General features: G+C 65.9%; 4 protein-coding genes and 1 non-coding gene across 9 annotated transcripts in view; 2 read left to right on the top strand and 3 right to left on the bottom strand.

The window, feature by feature from the left end:
• The first annotated feature begins 3,189 nt into the window (after positions 1 to 3,189).
• Positions 3,190 to 6,015, top strand: WFIKKN1 (WAP, follistatin/kazal, immunoglobulin, kunitz and netrin domain containing 1). Its single transcript, XM_075164899.1, has 3 exons — positions 3,190 to 3,251; positions 3,345 to 3,615; positions 4,437 to 6,015. Exons 1-3 carry the CDS (start codon positions 3,190 to 3,192, stop codon positions 5,925 to 5,927), a joined length of 1,824 nt encoding a protein of 607 aa, XP_075021000.1. The 3' UTR covers positions 5,928 to 6,015.
• Positions 6,016 to 6,335: 320 nt separating this feature from the next.
• On the bottom strand, positions 6,336 to 10,001 carry METTL26 (methyltransferase like 26). 3 transcript variants are annotated; one of them, XM_075165777.1, is made up of 6 exons: positions 9,724 to 10,001; positions 7,959 to 8,121; positions 7,759 to 7,818; positions 7,255 to 7,322; positions 6,930 to 7,008; positions 6,340 to 6,852 (listed from the first exon to the last, which is right to left on the bottom strand). In XM_075165777.1, the coding sequence occupies exons 1-6, from the start codon at positions 9,930 to 9,932 to the stop codon at positions 6,805 to 6,807; spliced, it is 627 nt and encodes a 208-aa protein (XP_075021878.1). In that variant the 5' UTR covers positions 9,933 to 10,001; the 3' UTR covers positions 6,340 to 6,804. The 3 variants fall into 3 exon arrangements, with proteins under 3 accessions (XP_075021879.1, XP_075021877.1, XP_075021878.1); XM_075165778.1 differs by lacking the exon at positions 7,255 to 7,322 and having other exon boundaries at positions 6,336 to 6,852; positions 9,874 to 9,945; XM_075165776.1 differs by lacking the exon at positions 7,255 to 7,322 and having other exon boundaries at positions 6,337 to 6,852; positions 9,724 to 9,969.
• Positions 10,002 to 10,068: 67 nt separating this feature from the next.
• TRNAG-CCC (transfer RNA glycine (anticodon CCC)) lies at positions 10,069 to 10,139 on the bottom strand. Its single transcript has one exon. It is a non-coding gene; the product is annotated as a tRNA-Gly (tRNA).
• Positions 10,140 to 11,951: 1,812 nt separating this feature from the next.
• MCRIP2 (MAPK regulated corepressor interacting protein 2) lies at positions 11,952 to 15,832 on the top strand. Its single transcript, XM_075165775.1, has 5 exons — positions 11,952 to 12,061; positions 12,172 to 12,253; positions 14,222 to 14,349; positions 14,587 to 14,688; positions 15,356 to 15,832. The coding sequence occupies exons 1-5, from the start codon at positions 12,010 to 12,012 to the stop codon at positions 15,424 to 15,426; spliced, it is 435 nt and encodes a 144-aa protein (XP_075021876.1). The 5' UTR covers positions 11,952 to 12,009; the 3' UTR covers positions 15,427 to 15,832.
• A 1,667-nt stretch (positions 15,833 to 17,499) lies between these two features.
• Positions 17,500 to 19,719, bottom strand: part of ABCA3 (ATP binding cassette subfamily A member 3) — a 31,135-nt gene continuing 28,915 nt past the window's right edge. For all 3 annotated transcript variants that reach the window (XM_075165772.1, XM_075165774.1, XM_075165773.1), the window contains one exon: positions 17,500 to 19,240. In XM_075165772.1, the coding sequence (XP_075021873.1) occupies positions 19,109 to 19,240 (132 nt within the window). In that variant the 3' untranslated portion in view covers positions 17,500 to 19,108. The remainder of the gene's footprint in view (positions 19,241 to 19,719) is intronic.

The raw sequence follows: 19,719 nt of genomic DNA, 5'->3' as shown, positions 1-19,719 counted from the left end.
AGCTAAGGTGAAAGCCTGGTCAGGGAAGAGTCACGGAGACTTTTTTTTTTTTCCCTTCTTTTCGGGGGGGGGTTCTGGAAGTGTCTGTTCCCTCTCGGAGCCGAAACAAAGGCTGTGTGTGGTTTCAGGTGGGGTACGGACAGCCGGAGCCCATTATGCCGGAGCAGCAGGGGCTGCCTTTGCTGCAGCTGTCTCTGCTCGGGAAGAGCAGGGCGAGAAAACAGCCTGCGCAGCCTGAACGTGGTGGGAAAGGCTGGAGGGAGCTTTGAGGGTCCCTGTCCCTTGGAGAAAGAGGAGGGAGCAGGTTGCCCCGGGCTGGTTCAGGTCGTTCCTAGTTGGGTGCGTTTATCTGAACCCACCTTCCCGATTCGAGGGTGACTTGGGTTGGTCCCGCTGTCCCCTGGGGGGTTGTACCATGCAGGCTGTGAAGAAATGGTGACCCCCCCCATCTGACTGCGCCTGAGCTGCGTGAAAATGTGGATGCACCTACCCGTGGGTGCACTGGTGGGGCAGGAGCCCTCCCCCCTGGGTGCAGGGTGTTATTGGAGGGGGGAGACGGCGCTGCGCTCCAGGACGGGGTGCTGAGCCGCTTCCTGCGCTCCTTTGTCTCGCAGGGAGAAGATGAGCCATAAAACTCGCATCTGTGTCTGGGATCTTTGAAAGAGACCCCAAAAAATCCCCGGTTTGGGGTGCGGCGGCTGCTTGGATGCGCGGAGGCGAACAGTTTGGGAGAGGCTGAAGTTATGGCTGCTTTAAGCCTTTAGATGGTGAAAGTCTGTCGTGTGCTTGGTCCGGGCTGGGGACAGTCGCTTTTTCTTTCATCTTCTGCTGAAGAAGCACTAGAAAAGGCTGGGCGGGGGTCCCCGGGCGTGGGTGAGGCTCTCAAGTCATTGCGAGCTGCATTTCCAACCACGCGGCATCCAGCATCCCTCTGGCCGGCTTCGTGCCGCCGAGGCAAAGGTTCCCGGCAGGCGCTTGTCCCGGCCTCGCCGCCGTTGATCTTGGTGACACAGGGATGAGGCATCTCAGGCTCCCGAGGGAAGCTCGGGTCACCCCTCAGGGGCTGCTCCCTGGCTCCGCAGAGGGCTCAGCGGGGCAGGAGCCGACCCAAACCCCAGCGCCGGTGTCTTCTCGGACTGTTGCTGTGACCACACGGACGCCAGCGTGGGGATGGGCAAAATCTGGCCTCCAGGTTTTCTCAACCCCGCTTCCCTTCCCTCCTGCAGCAGCATCCTTGGAAGGACCCTGGGGCACCCCGAGCGCACCCCGAAGTGGCTCTATGCCCCCAGGCTGCACCCTCGGGGAGCGAGGCGCCGTGGCAGCCAGCATCGCTGCCGCCCGGCCGCAGCGAGGTGGGTTTGGGGGTCAGGGATCTCCATGCGTAACCACTGCTGCAGGCAGCCGGTGGCTGGGGTCGGCTGGGTGGGTCCGGGGGCTCCGGGCTGCCGGGGCAGGCAGGGTACGGCTCCCGGCAGCTCCCGGACCGGGCCGTCCTGATGCAATTCCCTGTTTGCAAAACACCTCATCAGCCTCCCTGCGAGTGTCCCAGGGCAGCGTAACCTCCCCTCTGCATCCAGGGCCGGCCGGACCCTCGGGTGGCTGCTTGGTCACGAAACCGGGGTGCGTGGGGTCCCTGGGCAGAGCCCCGGGGCACAGTCCAGCCCTCCGCGTACGGTCACGGCAAGCTGATGTCGGGCCTGGCCGTGCTTTGGGATTTCAGGCCCCCGGGGAGCCCCGGCACGGTGCCGCCGGCAGCGCAGCCCTTTGCCGGCCCCGGCGGCCGCACGGGCAGGGAAGTGGCGGTGGCTGCAGGTTGCAGCGCTGTGTCCGTGGCACTGGCGGGAGGTCAGCGTGCCAGGGCACGGCGGCTGCGTCCCGCTCGCACCAGCGTGGCGGGTGTCGAGGGCCCCCCCAAAACGCCCGGTCCGGGGCAATGGCCCCCCCGGGATCCGCAGGGGAGCACCAAACCATCACACGCAAAATCACCTCTGGGCTGCGGGTGGGTTGGTTTCCCCCTTAAAATGTCAAGAAAAGGCTCCCCACCTTTTTTTGCCTGTCTCCACTGCCCCCCCAGTTCACAGCCCTGCAGAAGGGAGACTGGGGGTTCTGAGCTGCCCCCCCCAGGGCAAAAGCCCCTCGGGTGGGTTTGCGGCTTCCCGGGAGCTGCAGACCCCCCCCTCGGCACTGCGGCGGGTGGGTCACGGCTCTCGCCAGTGCCGGAAGAGTTAATGCTCCCAAAATGCCGTGAAATGTTCCTGCTGCAGGTCAGTCTCCACCGGGGATTAGGGAAATCTGGCCGGGGAGCCAGGGCCGGCTCCTGCCAGCTTAGGGCCGGCTGCGGGACGTGCTCGGGGAGGCAGCGGCGGGATTGAAGCCCAGGCACAGCGTGCCGGAGCAGTCCCGCCGGGGTCTGGCACGGCCAGACGCTGCCTTCCAGCTCAGAAAAATACAGCCAGTTTAACAAGCCTGGCCGTAAATCAGCGGGGAGGGAGGCTGGGAGCTGCTGCTGGACTGGGTGAGCCCCCCCGGGGGGGCTGGGTGGGCACCCACCCTGCCACACCGCCGGGCGAGCCGGGGTCCCGTGCTGGGCAGCGCGACACTGGCGGGATGCTGGCTGGCGAGCAGGGGTGAGCAGGGTGGACGCCTGCCGGTGCCGGCACCGGCACCCAGCTCCTGGGCGCAAGGCTGCCTGTGCCCAGTGGGCGCCGGGAGGCGAGGTGCGGGGTGAGGGGCTCCCAGGCCAGCCCGGTCCCCGGCAGCCCCGCAGCGTGGGCTCCACATGTCTCCCCGCCGGCGGCCCTTTCCGAGTGGACAACAGGCTCTGGCTGTTCTCTCATCCTGCAGGAATTCGGCTCCGTGGGCCGGGCGGGTTTTTTTTGTGTCCCCCCCCCCCGCCTTTCACTCTCCCTCTTTGGAGACTTTCCGCATTCTGCCTTTGATCTCCCCCCGTGTTTGCCCAGCCGATCGCTGGGCTCGCCGGGGTTAGAGGCTGAGGTCAGCGCCTTTCCCATTCCAAACACCCAGAAACATCAGTGGGAAGGGAGGGGATTCAGATTACAACCTTCCCATCCTCCCCTTCCACCCCACTCGCCGTGCCGGCGGGGAGCCGGGATGGACTGAGCCCCTCTCGCCGAGGGACGCCGCTGCCACCGCGTCCCCGGCGCCCCGAGAGCCGAGCGGCGGCGATGGATGGAGGCGGCGGGCAGCGTCGCCGGTGGTCCGGCAGGCTCTGGGCGTGCTGAAGGGCAGAGGTTTGGTCCTCTCCTCTTCCTCCTCCTCTTTGTCCCCCCCGCCCGCCCGCCTTCTGCCTCGTCCCCTCCATCCTGAATGTGATTTATCCCGAGCCCTCGCCAGCGAGCCAGGCCGGCGGCGCGGGGTGGCCAGATGCCTCCTCGCGGGAATTTTGGCCGCCCGGGCCGGGGCCGGCGAGCGGGTGGGCGGCAGCGTGTCCCCATGGGCGTCGCGCTCCTCCTGCCTTTGCTGGCGGTGGCGGCGGCCGGGCTGAGCCTGCAGGCGGGCAGGATGCGGCACCTGGGGGTCTGCCCCAACCAGCTGAACCCCAACCTGTGGGTGGACGCGCAGAGCACCTGCGAGCGGGAGTGCCAGGCCGACCAGGTGAGCGGGGGGCTCCGGGGGGGGGGGGTGTGGGGACTGGGATGGGGGGGACCATCCCCAGGGGTGCAGGTCCCGTGCCCGGTGGCGCAGCTGGTGCAGTTGTTTCGGTGCAACGCGCTCAGCCCGGCTGCAACTTCGCCGCTCTGAGCCCCTGCTGTCGGTGGGCGCAAGGGGAGCCCTGGGGCCACTCCCTGGCCCCCAGCAGGCAAAGACCTGTAGCCCCCCCATGTCCCACCCCGGGCCATGCCCCATGGCCACCACACCCCCTTTGTGCACCCCCAGGATGCTCCCACCCAGACGAGGGGCTGGGACAAGGGGAACGGGTGCGCTGGGACAGGGACCCCATCAGGCAGTGCACAGCCTCCCCCGGGCCCCCCCAGCCTTTCCCCGGGGTCAGGAGCTCCCCAGCAGCAGGCAGGGGCACCAGCGCCTCCGCCCCGGGTGGGGCTGCCTGGACTCCGGGGGAGTGACTCCTTCGCAATTCATCTGTGCAACGAGTTCTGCCTCCCCTCAGCCAGCTAAAGCTGAGAGGGCTGAGACGCTGTCTGGGGGAGAGGGGGCCGTCGCCACTGAAGTGCACCCCTAACCCTGCTGGGGGGAGTCTGGGGGGGCTGAGGGTGGGCTGGGGCCAGCGCAGCCGTTCTGGGATGGTCTGGCTCTTACGTGGAGCCCAGCGATGCTGGGGGTGCACAGGGCTGCGCAGGGGACACCTGCCCACCCGAAAGCCGCGTGGGGGGAGGGAGCAGCACCCACGGCCACGGCACGACAGTGACCTCCACGTCCCAACCCCCGATCTCCTCTCCCCCTCCTCACCCGGCCAGGACTGCGAAGGCTTCGAGAAATGCTGCACCAACGTGTGCGGGCTGCGGAGCTGCGTGGCCGCCCGCTTCGCCGACGGCAGCCTGCCGGCGCTGGCGCTGGCGCCGGCGGCCTCGTGCGAGAGCTTCGTGTGCGCGCAGCAGGGCTCCGACTGCGACATCTGGGACGGGCAGCCCGTCTGCAAGTGCAAGGACCGCTGCGAGAAGGAGCCCAACTTCACCTGCGCCTCCGACGGCCTCACCTACTACAACAAGTGCTACATGGACGCCGAGGCGTGCCTGCGCGGCACCCGCCTCACCACCGTCCCCTGCAAGCACATCTTCACCTGGCCCGACACCAGCCCCGTGCCGCAGGAGACGACGGCGCGCCCCACGCCGGGGGCCGGCCCCGAGGTGCCGGTGCCCCCCGCCCTCTACAGCAACCCCTTCCACCAGTCGGTGCGTGCCGGCGGCACCGTCAGCTTCCGCTGCGACGTCAGCGGCCGCCCGCGGCCGGACATCACCTGGGAGAAGCAGAGCGAGCGGGAGGAGAACTTCATCATGCGGCCGGACCAGATGTACGGCAACGTGGTGGTCACCAACATCGGCCAGCTGGTCATCTACAACGCCCGCCACGAGGACGCCGGCATCTACACCTGCACGGCCAGGAACGCTGCCGGGCTGCTCCGCGCCGACTTCCCGCTGTCGGTGGTCAGGCGGGAGCCGGGGGGGACCCCGCGGGCCGGCAGCCCCCAGCCCTTCCCCAGCGCCGAGTGCCTGAAGGAGCCGGACCGGCGGCGGTGCGAGGCCCTGGAGGTGCGCTGGCACTTCGACGCCAAGCAGGGCTCCTGCCTCACCTTCCGCTACGGGGGCTGCGGGGCCAACAGGAACCATTTTGAGACCTACGAGGAGTGCCGGGCCGCCTGCCTGGGCAGCGCCCGCCCCACCTGCCTGCTGCCCATGGTGCAGGGTCCCTGCCAGAACTGGGAGCCCCGCTGGGCCTACAACCACCTGCTGAAGCAGTGCCACTCCTTCGTCTACGGCGGCTGCGAGGGCAACACCAACAACTTCGAGAGCAAGGAGACCTGCGAGGACGTCTGCCCCTTCCCCAAGAGCCTGCAGTGCAAGGCTTGCCGCCTGAAGAGCAAGATGGTGCTGAGCCTCTGCCGCAGCGACTTCGCCATCGTGGGCCGGCTGATGGAGATCGTGGAGGACCAGGACTCCGGCATCGCCCGCTTCGCCCTCGAGGACGTCCTCAAGGACGAGAAGATGGGCCTCAAGTTCTTCAACATCAAGTACCTGGAGGTGACCTTGACTGACATGGACTGGAGCTGCCCCTGCCCCAACATGACGGCGGAGGACGGGCCGCTCATCATCATGGGCGAGGTGCACGACGGCATGGCCACGCTGGACCCCAGCAGCTACGTCCGGGCGGCCAACGACAAGCGGGTGAAGAAGATCTACGAGCTGATGGAGAAGAAAACCTGCGACCTCCTGAACCGCTTCCAGGACTAGGAGAGAGCCGGGACGTGCCGACATGGGGGGCCACCGACCCACCGTGGGGGGCCGCAGCCGGGGGGGGACCCCCGCACCAGTGCTTGTATCTAGGGATTACCACCGTCGTGTAGTTCCCCCCAACCCCATGCTGAGCCCCAGCCCAGCTCCCACCTCCCCTGTAATTTATCTGCCGCAGGCCCCCCCCCATGCGCCCCCCCAGCCCGGCCGGCAGCAATAAAGGACTGGGCTGGGCTGCAGAGGGGTGGAGGTCTGCCAGGACCCCCCCACCCATAAAAACCTTCCCACCGCACCGAAGCCTCAGGGCCCAGTGTAGCACCCCGGGGCGCTCCCGGTGCAGGATCTGATCCCCCATCGGCGCTGCGGGGGGGGGGGGGGGGAATGGGGATGCCCCCCCCAATGTCAGTGCTGAAAGCATCAGGGAGCTGCTGGGGCGGGGGGCAAAGCCCCGGAGTTTATTGGTGGGAGGGATGGGGTCCTGGGGTGGGGAAAGGGGGACGGGCCCCCCCCACCATTGGCACGGCGTCCTCTGGGGAAACTGGCGCCGATCGAGAGGTCTCCCCCGCACCCAGGGGTGCTGTGCCCCCTCCCCATGCCTGTGCCCCCCATGGCAGCTGCAGCAGCTTCTCTGGGCCAGGCTGGGGCACCCCATTGCAAAGGGAGCCCCAAAAGGCCCGGGGGGAGATGGACACCCCCCCAGCCCATCAGCCAAGCCCAGCCCAGGCTGGGGCAACTGGGGCACCGTCCCATCGCTGCTGTCCCCAGCCCCAGCCGGCACTGGCGCGGGGACGGTGAGACCCCTCGAGGAGGCACCAATGAGGGGGGGCGGCCGTGCCGGGAGGTGCCGGGAGGTGCCGGGAGGTGCCATCGGGGCAGGTTACTGCTTGCGGAAGATGAGACTCTTGTTGTTGGCCGGCATGTCCACCTGGAAGCACAGAGCCGGGGGTCAGGGGGGTCCCCACCAGTGCGGGGACTGCCCCCCCCGCAGACCCCAGCACCTACCATCCTCTCCAGGCGCAGCCCGTTGGCCGCGGCCAGCTGCCGCAGCAGCGCCGTGTCCCGAAGGCCCCAGGCGGGATTGCTGCCGGGGAGGGAGGCGTGGGTCAGACAGACGGACGTATCTCACCCCTGCGCTCCCCGAAGCACCCCCATCTCCTGGGGGTGCCCCCAGGTGGGAGGGGGCTCCCCCCAGCCACTGCTTTAGGTCTTGTCTTGAAGGACCACGCTGGGAGGGAGCTCCCTGCGGCTGCAGGCAGCACAGGCAGGACAGGCAGCATGGGCAGGAGGGGCCCCCAGCCCCCCCGGCCCCCCAGACCCCCCCTCCTACCTCTGCCTCAGGCTGCGGTCAAAGTCCACGTTGCTCTGGGGGCTGATCTGGCCGTCCACGGCGTAGGGCTGCCGGGACACGAAGCCGGAGCTGCAGGCACGAGCCATCGTGTGTCCCCCCCCCGGCCCCCCCAGCCCAAGGGCTGCTGTCCCCACCACGCACAGAAGCCAAGCGAGAAGGGACACGGCCCCTGACAGGGACCACGGGTCCCGTCACCCACCATCACCCACCGTGGGTCCTGTCACCCACCACGGGCCACCCGGACCCTGCCGTGGGTGGGGTGAGGGAGGACAGGATCCCTCCCGTCCTGGGAGCCAACAGCCAAAGCCGCCCCATCCAGGGCTCAGGATGTGCCCCGAAAGGCTGAGACCCCCAAACCCGAGCCCCGCCTTTCCCAGCCCCCCCCCAAGCCTTCCCATCTGCCCCCCCCAGCATCCCCAGGGACACCCCGCGCCCGGCGGGATGCTCCCGCACCAAGACGGGTGCTCAGCGAGCAGCACCCACCCCGTAGGTGAAGAGCACGCCTCCGGGCTTCAGCAGCACCCCAGCACCCTTGAACAGCCCCTGAGGAAAGAGAAAGGTGAGGACCGGGTCAGGGGGCTGGGGACACCCCCCCGGGAGCCCCCTCCTCGGCCCTGGGACCCCCAGACCGGGGGACAGGGACCTGGCGAGGGCCGGTGTGGCTCCAGCCCTGCGCCGCTCACCTCGGTGCACCGCAGCTCCGCGATGTGCATCATGTTGATGCTGACGAGGAGGTCGAGGGTGGCGGGCTGGGTGCCCCCCCACGTCTCCCAGCCCTGCGAGACGTCCAGCAGGATGGGGGGCAGCACGTTGGGCACCCGCATGGCCTCCGCGTAGGCAGCGATGCTGCGGGCACCAAACCCCACGTCAACCCCAGCCGGGGCATTGCCTGCCCCCCCACGCATCCCCCCCCCCAGCACCCACTGCAGGCAGACCCGAGACCTGCCCTGGCTGCCGGCAGCAGCTCCCAGGTGGAGTCTCTGATGTCTAATAATAAGGTTGTGCTTGCAACACAGCCGGGGGGGTCTGCACCGGCGAGGGGTCTGGTATCACCGAGCTTTGCAACAGGCCAAAGGGTGACGGGGCTGCCAGGGCAGCCGGACAACCGGCAGCAACCGGACAACCGGCAGCGCACACGGACCGAGAGACCCCAGCGCCTAAAAAAACCCCAATTCACCGTTGCCTCTCACCAGGGCAGCCGGAGCACACTGCCCTCCCAGCTGCCTGCATGCGAGCTGCCTGCGCCCACGTGCCCAGGCTGCCTGCACGCTGCCTGCACCCACACGCCCGTGCTGCCTGCAGCACTGCCAGCACCCACGTGCTCAGGCTGCCTGCAACGCTGCCTGCACCCCTGCGCCCGGGCTGCCCGCAGCGCTGCCTGCACCCCTGCGCCCGGGCTGCCTGCACACCGCCAGTACCGCTGCACTGGTACCGTGTGATTTTGGTGGGATTTATACCCTTTTTGGCACATTTACCAGCCAGGTCTCGGTTCCCAAAGTGTCAGAGCAGGGAACCGCAGCCCCCCAGCCCCAGCCTGGGGATTATTTTTAACCAGTCCAGCGCGTGCTGGGTGCCGCTGCCGGAGAGGTGATGGGTGGGAAGGACACCAGCTGCACCCCCCCCCCCAGGACCGGCACCGATTTTGGCACCTCCCCACCAGGTTTATTTTTTTTTGTGGGGGAATTCCTCCCCGCGCCACAGTGCTGGGGTTTATTTTTGTTTCCTGAATGGAAACCGAGCCCTTCCAGCCCGGCGCTGCAACGCCTGGAATGGGCATTTGGCCACGGCCAGACGCAGCAGAACAAATAAACACGGCCCGACGCGGCTTGCCAGGGCGGTACGACGCTGGGAGCAGGGTGCGAGCCACCCACCGCACGGGTGGGAGCCACTGCCGGCATCGTGATGGACTGGGCGTTGGGCCCGGCATCCCCGCGGAGCACTGCGGCCGTGCGTGGGGAACGGGAGGGCGACCACCGCTCAGCAATGCATGGTCGGGCGCTTTGCAGGCGGGAATCGCTCCGTAGCGGGGTGGGCTGGTGGAGAGTTGAATATTGGGGCTTTTCCGGGAAAAATAAAAGTACTGAGCGGGGGAGCCTGGGCTGTTTGGGAGTTGGATATTGGGGCTTTCCTGGAAAAAAAAAAAAGCATTGACTTGGGGAGCCTGGGTCATCTGCGAGTTGGATATTGAGTCTTTTCTGGAAAAAAATAAAGCACCAAGCTGGGGAGCCTGGGCTGTCCGAGAGATCAATATCGGGGTTTTCCTGGGAAAAAATAAAGCATCCGGCTGGGGAGCCTGGGCCATCGGAGAGTTGGATATCGGGACTGTCCTGGAATAAAGCACAGCGCCGGGCTGGGGAGCCCAGGCACTCTGGCCATGGGTCCGCCGGGAGGGGAAGGGGCTGGAGGCTGCACTCCCGGGGGACCCCCCCGCCCCTGCGCCCCGCTCACCTGCGCAGCGCCCGGGGGTCGATGTCGGAGGGCTGCCAGCGGGTCTGCGGCAGCGCCCGGGCGAAGTGCGCGGCGTGCAGCCCCGCGCCCGCCCCCACCTCCAGCACCCGCAGGCCACCGCCTTCCGCGTGGGCGCCGGGCCCCACGTACTCTCGCAACACCGCCAGGATCGGGCCCTTGTTGCGCTCCGCTGCTGCCGGCGCTTGCATGGCTGCAGCGGGCGGTGGCCGCCGTACGGGGACTACAAGTCCCAGCCGCCCCCACGTAGGGGACCGCCCCCACACGCCGCGGGTGGAGCCTCCCACGGGCGTTTAAAAAAAAAAACACAAACGAAGCGAGCGGTTTTGCGCCGCCCGGGAATCGAACCCGGGTCGCAAGAATGGGAATCTTGCATGATACCACTACACCAGCGGCGCCTCCGCCGGCCGTCCCGCCCCGCCGGCACTCAGCCTCCCCACGCGTGACCGCGGGGCGGGGCGGACCCCCGGGGGTGGCGTGGGGCGGTGAGTGCTGCCGCTCTCCCGCCGCGTACGGGTCTTTCCCACCCTATTTCCACCGCTCCTAACAGGAGCAGGTTAATGCTCTGCGTGGACACCCCGGGAAAATGGGGGTGGGTGCGTGGGACGCCCTGGCTGCGGGGGGCACCCCGGGGCGTGAATCCTCGGCAGATCTCAGGTGGGGAAACTGAGGCACAACCCCTTGGGTGACAGGGCAGGTGACAAGCTGGTGGTGGGGTCCCCCTGGGTCACGGTGGTATTTAAGGACATAACGAGGGCCGCATCCTGTAGGGCTGGGGGGCCGATAGCTGCTGGGTGCCCGGCACCCTGCAGGATCAGGCCCTGCTTCACAGGATGGTCTTTTGGGGGGCCGGGCACCCTCCCGCACCGCCTCCCGCCCTAGCAGAGCTGTGCCACTGCAGCCACGCGGCCGGCAGGGCAGAAAGGCCAAGGTCACCCAAGCCGGGTGGCTTTGCTGCCCCCGGAGCGAGGCTGGAGCATCCCCGAAGACCCCGGTGGGTTTGTCACATGGCCTGTCCCCAAAACCCTGGGTGCCACCCAGCCACAGGCGATGCTGCAGGGTGGCCGGGGACCGGCCCGGGGTCACGTCCCGGGGCTGCACCTCCGCCACGTGGGGAGACCTCGATGCGCCTTCCCCGCTCCAAAGGTCACCGCGATGGCCGGGCCACGGCCGCCCGCCCTGGCTTCCTGTGCCACGGGGTGGCCTGCGGCTCCCGGGCCATCATCGGGTGCGTGGCTCGGGGCTCACTGGGTCCATCACAGCGCTGTTCCCATGGTGGTGGCACCTCAGCCCTGCCTCTGCACCCCCTCACTGTCCCCTGTGTGTCCCAGAAGTGACTCCTATGTGTCCCCTGTGTGTCCCATGGCTCCATGTCCCCTGTCTCCTGAATGTCCCCGTGCATGTCCCCTCTGCGTTCCCTGTGACTCCTGTGTCCCCTGCGTGCCTGTGCCATCTTGTGTCCTATATGTCTCCTGTGCCCTCTCTCCTGCTGACCCATGTGTCCCCACGGTCCTTGTGTGCACCCTATGCGTCCCGAGCACGTCCCGGATCTCCCACATGTCCCACGTGTACCCTCTATGGGCCCCATGCATGCCCCCTCTGTGTCCCCATGTCCCACGTGTGCCCCCGTGTCCCCTGTATGTTTCTTGTGTGCCCTCCACATCCCACATGTGCCCCCTATGTGTCCCGTGTGTCTCGTGTGTTTCGTGCATGTCCCATATGTGTCCCCACGTCCCACGTGTGCCCTCTATGTGTCCCGTGCGTGTTGCATGTGTGTCCCCACGTCCCATGTGTGCCCCTTATGTGTCCCGTGCGTGTCTCCATATCCCATGTATGCCCCTTATGTGCCCTGCGTGTCCCATGTCCCCCTCCCACGTCTCAGGTGTGCCCCCTATATGTCCCGCGCGTGTCCCATGTGCGTCCCCGCATCCCACGTGCGTCCCATGTGTGTCCCCCCACATCCCACGGGTGCCCCCTATGCATCCCGCGCGCGGCCCGTGTGTCCCCCACAACACCCGACGTCTCCCACCTTCCCCGCGCCTCTCTCCGACATCTCCCACGCGCCTCCCGCCTCTCCCTCCCACGCCTCCGTGGCCGCCCCGCCGCCCCCCGCGCCCGTCCCGCGCGGGCCCTTTAAGGGCGGGGGCGTGTCGCGGCGGCCGGCCCGGCCCGGCCCGTTAAAGGCCCGGCGAGGGGCGCGCGCCGCACTCGGGCGGGGGCGGCGGGGCCGGTGCGGGGCCGGGGCCGGTGCCGGTGCGGGGCCGCAGGATGTACACGCTGACGCGCGGCCCCAGCAAGCTGGCCACGCAGCGCCGCACAGGTACCGGGGACCCCGGGGAAGGGGGGGTGGTGGGGGGGGAGTGGTGGTGCGCGGGCACCGGCCCCGCTCCGCTCCCCCGGGCCGCGCTGACGCCCCGCCGCCGCCCGCAGGTCCGACGCAGCAGGCGGTGGAGAGCAGCAAGCTGGGCGAGCTGCGGGGCCGGGGCCAGCCCGGCGCCTGGCCCCCCGCCAGGTGAGCCCCGCGGCGGCGGCCGTGACCTTGGGGAAAGGTTACCGGGGCGGCCGGGCCGCGCCGCGGGGGAGGGGCCGGGGGGGGGCGGGGGTGGGCCGGGGGCCGTCGCTCGGTGCCCGCATGCCGGGACGTGCGGGGGGTTGAACGCTGCCGGTCCCCGCCCGCTTCCCACGGTGACTGTACACTCGTGGCGGGGGCCGCCCCTCGGGGGGGCACGACACACACCGGAGTTGGTGCCCCCTCTCCCCCCGGGGCTGTTTAGGCAGAGGCTATTTCCAAAAAGCACGGGGGGGAACGGGATTTGGGGCCAGTGGAGCGGGCAAAGTGCAGGCAGCGGCGGGCTGCCCGCCCCGGGGAGGCCAGGCGGGGGGGGGTCCCGCTGGCCGGGGTGCCGCTGCCCCGGGGAGCAGGGCGGGGGGGGGTCCCCGCTGCCCGGGGTCCCGCTGTCCTTGTGCCGGTGCCGGGGCCGAGGAGGGCCGGGGGCCCGGCCGGGCTGGGGTTGTGTAACCCGCCCGCAAGCCCCGGGAAGGCACCGATTGCACAAACCCACTGGCCGCGCCAGCGTGGGCGCCCGCACCGCACCGGGGACTGGTGTGTAACCGCCTGGCCCCCGGGGCTGGCAGGTCCCGGCTGCAGCCCTGGATCCACGGAGGCTGCGGTGGCCCACGGGAGGGTTTGGGGGTTGTCCTGTGTCCCTCAAGGGAGGAAGGGGGGCAGTATCTTTTGGGAGAAACTCCCAACTTCTAGCAGAAATAGCTGGAGCCGCTGGGCGGGGGTTGGAGGGGGTTTAAGCAGCTGGAGGGGTGCTGGCTGCTTCTCCTCAAGAGATGCTTTCTCAGCTGGAGAGCTGGGGCCAACCCCCAGCCTGGCAGAGCAGGCAGCTGTGGGGCCCGGGCAGCTCTGCCCATTTCCTCCAGCATCAAGAAATGGCTGAGAAAAGCCTCCCCTCCAGCTCCCCTCCTTCCTGGGATCTTTCACTAATTAACTGGTGCGGCTGCTTACCCTCCTTCAGGCTGGTTGGGCACGCTCCTGGCTGCTGCCCTGCCTGCAGCAGGCAGGGATGCCTGCCCGGTGCCCCCCAGCCATGTGTGGTTTGGGGTGTGTTACCCTGCCCCAGGCCCTGCCTGCAGAACCGGCAGGCGAGGTACAGGCAGGGGAGGTGCAGGCAGGGGCTGCCTGTGTTTGCCCGCCCTGCAAACCATAACCCGTCTGTGCTCCCGCGGCCCCTTAGACTTTGTCCCATGAGAAACGTGGCCGTTGCAGACCTGTCCTGCCCCGAAGCTGGGCAAAAAAGCCAAAATACTGCAGTTTGGCGTTGAAGGTGCCCACAAGGCTCATCCCAAACCTTTCCTTTTGATCTGCCTGGTTTTGCTGTTTCCAGGCTGGGGCTGGTTTAAGCGCCCTGCTCTTGGAAGGGGATCCCAGCTCCGAGGAAGCCTGACCTGCTCCCAGTTGGCAGAGAGTTTTGTCCCAGTCCTGGGGCACCTTGGGAATGTGCTGGGGGCTGGGGCTGCTCCAGCAAAGCAGGGTGCTTGGTCTGCGGAGAACGGCACGAAGGCACATCCCCCCGCCCGGTGCCTAACTGGATTTCACTTCCATTTTCCTGATATTTCAGCAATTTTGGTGGCAGATATTTTTATTTTAGGGACTGCACTGGGTGCCGGGGCTGGAGAATGGGTGGGAGACAGTCAGCGCGTGCTTTTCCCGGGGGAGCTCCCCTTGCTTGCACCCCTCTCTGCGCAGGAACCCCCTCTCCTGGGGGCTGGGTCCCTTTTGGTCCCCTCCCTTGGGGACAGGGCTGAGCGGGGCTGGCTGGCTGCAACCGTGCCCCTGGCCTCGCCAGGGCTGTGGGCAACCGTGCATGCCGTGGGGCAACCTGGGGCATCCGAACAACCCCTGTCCTTGCTCTAAACCGTGGTGGGAAGAGCTGCCTGTCCCCCCTCACCTGCCCCCGGCTTCCCTCGACAGCCCAGCCCAGAAACTCGTCTTCAACAGAGTGAACGGCAAGAGGCCGCAGGTGCTGCCGCAGCAGGTCTCGGCCCCCGAGGAGTGCTACACTCTGGCTCACGAGGAGAACGTCCGCTTCGTCTATGAAGGTGAGGGCAGAGCGTCCCTGGGGGCAGGCACCCGCTCGCCGTCGCATCCCGGGGTGGGGGGGCTGGAGGACACGGGGTCCTTCCTGAGGCAGCTGCATCGTGCTGGGGACCGCGGCGGCAGGGATGGGGGTCCCCAGCCTGGGCAGCTGCCCTCCCTCGCGCCAGCTCCTGCTCCTCTCCCGCAGCTGGGAAATCCCCATCCCAAAACCATCCACTGCCTGTTTCCCCCCTCCCCAGCCTGGCAGCAGGTAGAGCAGCAGCTGGACGGCAGCCGGAGCGGGGAGAGCGCCTGCGGCCCCGTGCAGTACGTAGAGAAGACCCCCAACCCCGGACTGAAAAGTAAGTGGGAAGCCATCGTGGCACTTGGAGTGCATCGGGCTCACGGGTGCAATGAGCTGGTGTGGGCTCAGCCGGGCACCAGAGCAGGGCTACGATGGGAGGAGGAGGAGGATCCCAGTGCTGAATGTGCCAGAGGGGCTGGGTTGGGTCTGTCCTGCCGGTGCTGAGGCCGCTCGGAGGGTGCGGGGGGGCAGCTGGCCCCCAGCCCTGGGGTGGGGATGTCCCATCGGAGGAGCCCAAGCAAGCAGGACGCCTGGTTGATGACTCTCTTGGGAATCATGCCTTCTCCAGCCGCCAAGGTGGGTTCAACATCGTGCCGGAGAGGAGCCCCCCGGGTCCTGCCGTGGGGACCTGCCCCTCCCGGGGCCAAGCAGGACCAAGCCGGGGTGCAGCGGGGACGGGGACACCATGCTTCTCTGATGGCAGCTGGAGTAAGGGCTGTGAACACAGCCTGGGGGCTCCCGCTGCGGCTGAGAAGTCCCCAAGAAGAGAAGGTCCCTGTAAACCCAGTCTGGCCTTTTGGGGACAGGGCACAGGGGTGGGGGAAATTTTGGGGTGTTGTTTTTTTCCAGTGGCAAATGGTATGGCTCAGGGGGAGCCCCCGGAGCTCTGCTCCCTGCTCCAGCTGCTCTGCTACGCTCTCCTCTCTCCCTCCCCTCTCTTTCAGACTTTGTTCCCATTGACCTGGAGGAGTGGTGGGCACAGCAATTTCTGGCCAAAATCGAAAACTGCTCATAAAAGGGAAGAAAGGTTTGGGTTTGGTTTTTTTTAAGAGAAACAAAGCTGAGAGCATCTGGTCAGAACCCAGAATCAGTGGCATTTTAAAACCACGTTTTTAAAAGATGACCGAAATCGAGTGACCCACGCTGCCAGCCCAGCCAGTGGGACCGGACCACAGCCATGCCCGGCCGCGCGCCCGCTCCCTGCGCCCAGTGTGGAGGAGCAGCGTGTGGCCCCAGCCAGGATTCCTTAAGTGCCAGTTCTCGGACCGCTGCAGCTCCTGCAGCCTCCAGCTCCCAGGGACACTGCGGTGCCATGCTGGGGACGAGGGAGCGGATCCCCCCCTGCGGCCGTAGCCACGGGGAGGACAGCGGGGTGCTGTAGCAGGACCGCCACACAATAAAGCGCTGAAACTGCCAGTGGAGAGGCGCTTGCGGGACGGGGAGGATGCGTTTGCAGGAGGTGGTGAAGCGGCTGGGGTGCAGCATCGTGCCCTGGGCTGGCGTGGAGCGAGGCATCCCTGTGCGGCGCGGATGCTCGTGGCCGAGCAGGTACCATGCTGCTCTGGAGGCAAAGGGCTTGGAGCATCTCCCTGTCTTCTTAGAGCTGCATCCTTGCCCCAGTGCGGCCTCATCTCCCTGGGCTCAGCCAGGGGCTGGTGCTGCCTTGGGTGTATGTTTGGGATTGGGGGGACATATGGGTGTCTGCAGGTGGCATGGGCAGGGGGCTGAGCACCCTGGCTGTGGGTCAGAGCCAGGCTGCAGTGTGTAGGTGGGTCAAGCTGCAGGAATGAGGGTGCCAGGGCCAGCCCCCCACTGCCATGGAGGCCCTTGACATTGCTCTGACAAAAGCCATTTTGAGCCCCAAGCTCAAGGTCTCCCCCTTGCCCATGGCTGTTGGGGTGCAGGGGGGGGCTAAGAGAGGGTGGTTGTGGCTGCCTGCAGTGGAAGGGATGGGGACCCCCCCCTTCTGCTCCCAGTGGCACCTGGCACACAAAAATCCCTCGGCCCGTGGGCTTTTCCAGGATGCACTGAGCCCTTCCAGGTCAGGTTTTGGAGGACATCCCCCCCAACCCTCCCCCCCCACTCCCCATGTCCTCCCCCCGCAGAGCAGAGAGCAGGAGGCCAGCCCAGCCCGAGCAGCCCAAGCCCACCAGGGCAAAGGAGGCCAGGAAACACCCACTTGAAAAAAAAAAAAAAAAATCTTTATTATTCCTATGATGGGAATAACAACCACACTGCAGCCGGAGGGAGCAGCAGCCGCCTGGGACCTGTGATGCTTCTCCCACCGCACACGGCCACCGCAGCCCGGGGGGCCAGAGCCTTGCCAGCGGCAGCCGTGACCCACGAAACCTGGCTGAGCCCGAGCAGCCGCTGGGCGATCCTGGTCCTGCCTCCTGCCCCGGCCGGCTGCCACTCGGCACCGCGGCTGTAACCGCCATGGAGCGAGCGGCACCACGCCGGCAGCTCCTGCCTCGGCGGGCGGGGAGGGTTGTTACAGCACCGTGTGACCGAGAAACGCTGCTTCGTTAGGACTTTCTTCGTTTAGGCCAGGAGTCAGGGGATGCCGTCCTTGCCATTGATTCCTCTACCACCCACCGCAGGACCAGGCCTTGCAGGGGGGGTCACCGGTACTGCAACAAGACACATGTGCTGGGGGGTCCCAGCTCTCCTGCCGCCACCCTCGGGGTGCTGCCAGCCTGCGGTGCCTGGTGTAAGCCCACGCTGCAATTTAGCATCTAGCCCTCCCACACACCCCCCTTTGCTCCCCATCCCAGGCAAAGCCCCGGAGGCTCTGCTGCCTCCTGCCATGTCTCCCTTTCCAAAAAAAACCCAGTTACTGGGAGTCCCAGCAATTTCCTGGTGGCTCCAGGCACCCTCCCACCAGAAAGCACCCCCCGCCCGTGCACAGGCGCTGCCCCAGGACCATTGCTGGTGCTGGGGGGTTCTCACCGCACGGTGCCCCTGGCTCTACCGCCTGCAGGGATGCTCCCAGGGAGCAAACCCTCCATGCCAGCAGCTCCGAAGGGCTCCGAGGTGTTCCAGGGCTGCCGTTCACCTGCTGGCTGCTTACTAATAAAAACACACATCGTTAAGATCCAGGGAAATTCTTAGTAACATGATGCACCATCGTTTTGAACAACAACATTAGGCAAAGGGAAAAAATGGAACAGGAAAGAATGAGTCAGTCACAGGAACAAAACAAAAACCCAACCCAAAAATATAACCCAACCCCTGACAATGCGATCGCTAGAAGGGAATCAGCACCCCTCGCCATAAATATTAATTCATTTTATATGTGCAATTGTGTGTATTACTATAGTGCAAATAGCTCTGCATTGATCGTGGAGCAGCCGGCCCGAAGGGGACTGCCCCCAGGTGACACAGGGACTAGTTAAGGACAGACAAGAATCAACACGGATTTAAAACAAACAAACAAAAAAAGCAACCCAACCACTGGGAAACGGCAAAAAAGAAATCCCAGGTGCTGCCTCCGGCTCGGCGCAGGCAGTGCTGGTGCCTAATGCACCGTGCCCAGAGCATCCCCCACGGCCGGGCAAGGGCAGGCCAGTGCCTTCGCTCCCTGCCTGCTGCCGGAGCAGCCCGGCGTGCTGCGGAGGGGACGGGGACGAGGAGGGGGACGCTCTGCTTGGAGCTGTGGGGTGTGAGGGGAGAGCGCAGCAGGACACGGGCGCAGCGAGAGCATCGCTGGCCTTCAAAACCGGTCCTGCGGCTGCATAGCACGCTGCGGGGCAGTGCGGCTGGTTAAACCTTTTCATGGACGCAATTAGAGCCCAGCAGCGTCCCCAGGCCCCCTGCGACACCTCTCGCCCGTGGCTGCCTTCAGCCCGAGCTCCGGCTCCGCAGCCGTGCCCATCACGTGCTGCGCCAAGGGGCCGCGCTCGGGGCGTTTCGCCATTAACCCTGCCGCCCGGCGCCAGCACCCGGCGCAGCTCGGGCCGGTGCCAGCTCCCCGGGCCAGGCTTGCCTCCACCCACGGGCAAGCACGCAGGAGGGGACAGCATTTTTTAAGAGGCTAAAGGAGACGGGGCCTCCTCCGTGCCACGCAGAGGAGTCGGGAGCCTTGCCTTGTCCCCTCCAGCTGGACACACAGTGCTTCTAAGGGCAACCACAGCGCATCCTAATGAACCCAGCGAATGGTTTGGATCTAAGCTATTTGACAGCCTCCTGTTAAACCACGAGCAAACCACCTAACGAAACACGTCGACATGCGGGCGAAGACCACGAAGCAGCGTCCTGATGGGTGCGAGCGTTGGGCAGGGAAGGGGGGCGTGGGGGGAGCGCAGTGCTGTTTGGGGACAGCAGCTCCTCCGCTGCCAGCCCAATCCCCAACGCCCATCTCCACCCATCCAGGTTTCCCCCTGCTTTTTGGGCTTGTTTGTTTTTTTTTTTTTTTGCTGTAGAGATGGGAATGAAGGCTGGGGAGTGGAAGTGTCACGCGCACACGCACACTCACACCCAGACCCGCGCCGGCGCCGCGGCGGCAGGCGATGCACACGCACCACTTGTGTCCCGCCGGCAGAAGGAACGCCGCCATCCTCTCCCCCCTCCCCGGTGAAAAGTTTCTTACATTTATACATTATTTAAGACACGCCGATATATAAATTACTGTCTCTATGTATACTATGTATAGGCAGCAGGGCCAGTCCATGACGAAGGGCACCAGTGGGGGCTTCTGCTCATTTCCCTCTGTCCTCTGTGTAGTGCTGGAAGCGAGTGAAGCTCATGAAGACTTGCTCCAGGGATATCTGGCTCACGGAATAGTCTTCCAGGCGGTACTTCTCTTTGGCTTTCTCCAAGGCCCCGAAGACCTGCAAGGGACGGCGCGGGGGCTACGGCAGCGCACCTCGGCTGCGGGAGAGCCCCGCGGGTGCGACGGAGGACGCGGAGGAAGCTGCTTCCTCCCGGGAGACCCGGGGGAAGCGAAACCTTCCCTGGCAGTGGGCGGTGGGAAGCCAGGAGGGGGATTATTTAGCAGAGTACCTGACCCCCTTTAAAAACAGATGTGTAGCTGTAGTTTTTGCTTATATATAAAAGATATATACTTAGATATATATATGTATGGTTTTTTATATATATCCCTGGGCTGGGATCCCAGCCCAAGGTTTCTCCTCAATACGTTATATATACAAAACCATATATATAATATATAAAAACCTATATAGTACACTGCATATACTATACATAACTATCTGTATATAGTATACAGATAGTTTTTATATATAGTTATATACTCTATATATAGGTTTTATATAATCTGTATACTATGTACGTTATATATAGCATATAT

This window comes from Calonectris borealis, chromosome 16, assembly GCF_964195595.1.
Source record: "Calonectris borealis chromosome 16, bCalBor7.hap1.2, whole genome shotgun sequence".
NCBI classification, from domain to species: Eukaryota; Metazoa; Chordata; class Aves; order Procellariiformes; family Procellariidae; genus Calonectris; species Calonectris borealis.
The sequence above is the reverse complement of the archived record's forward strand: the minus strand, read 5'-3'. Positions and strand labels throughout refer to the sequence as shown.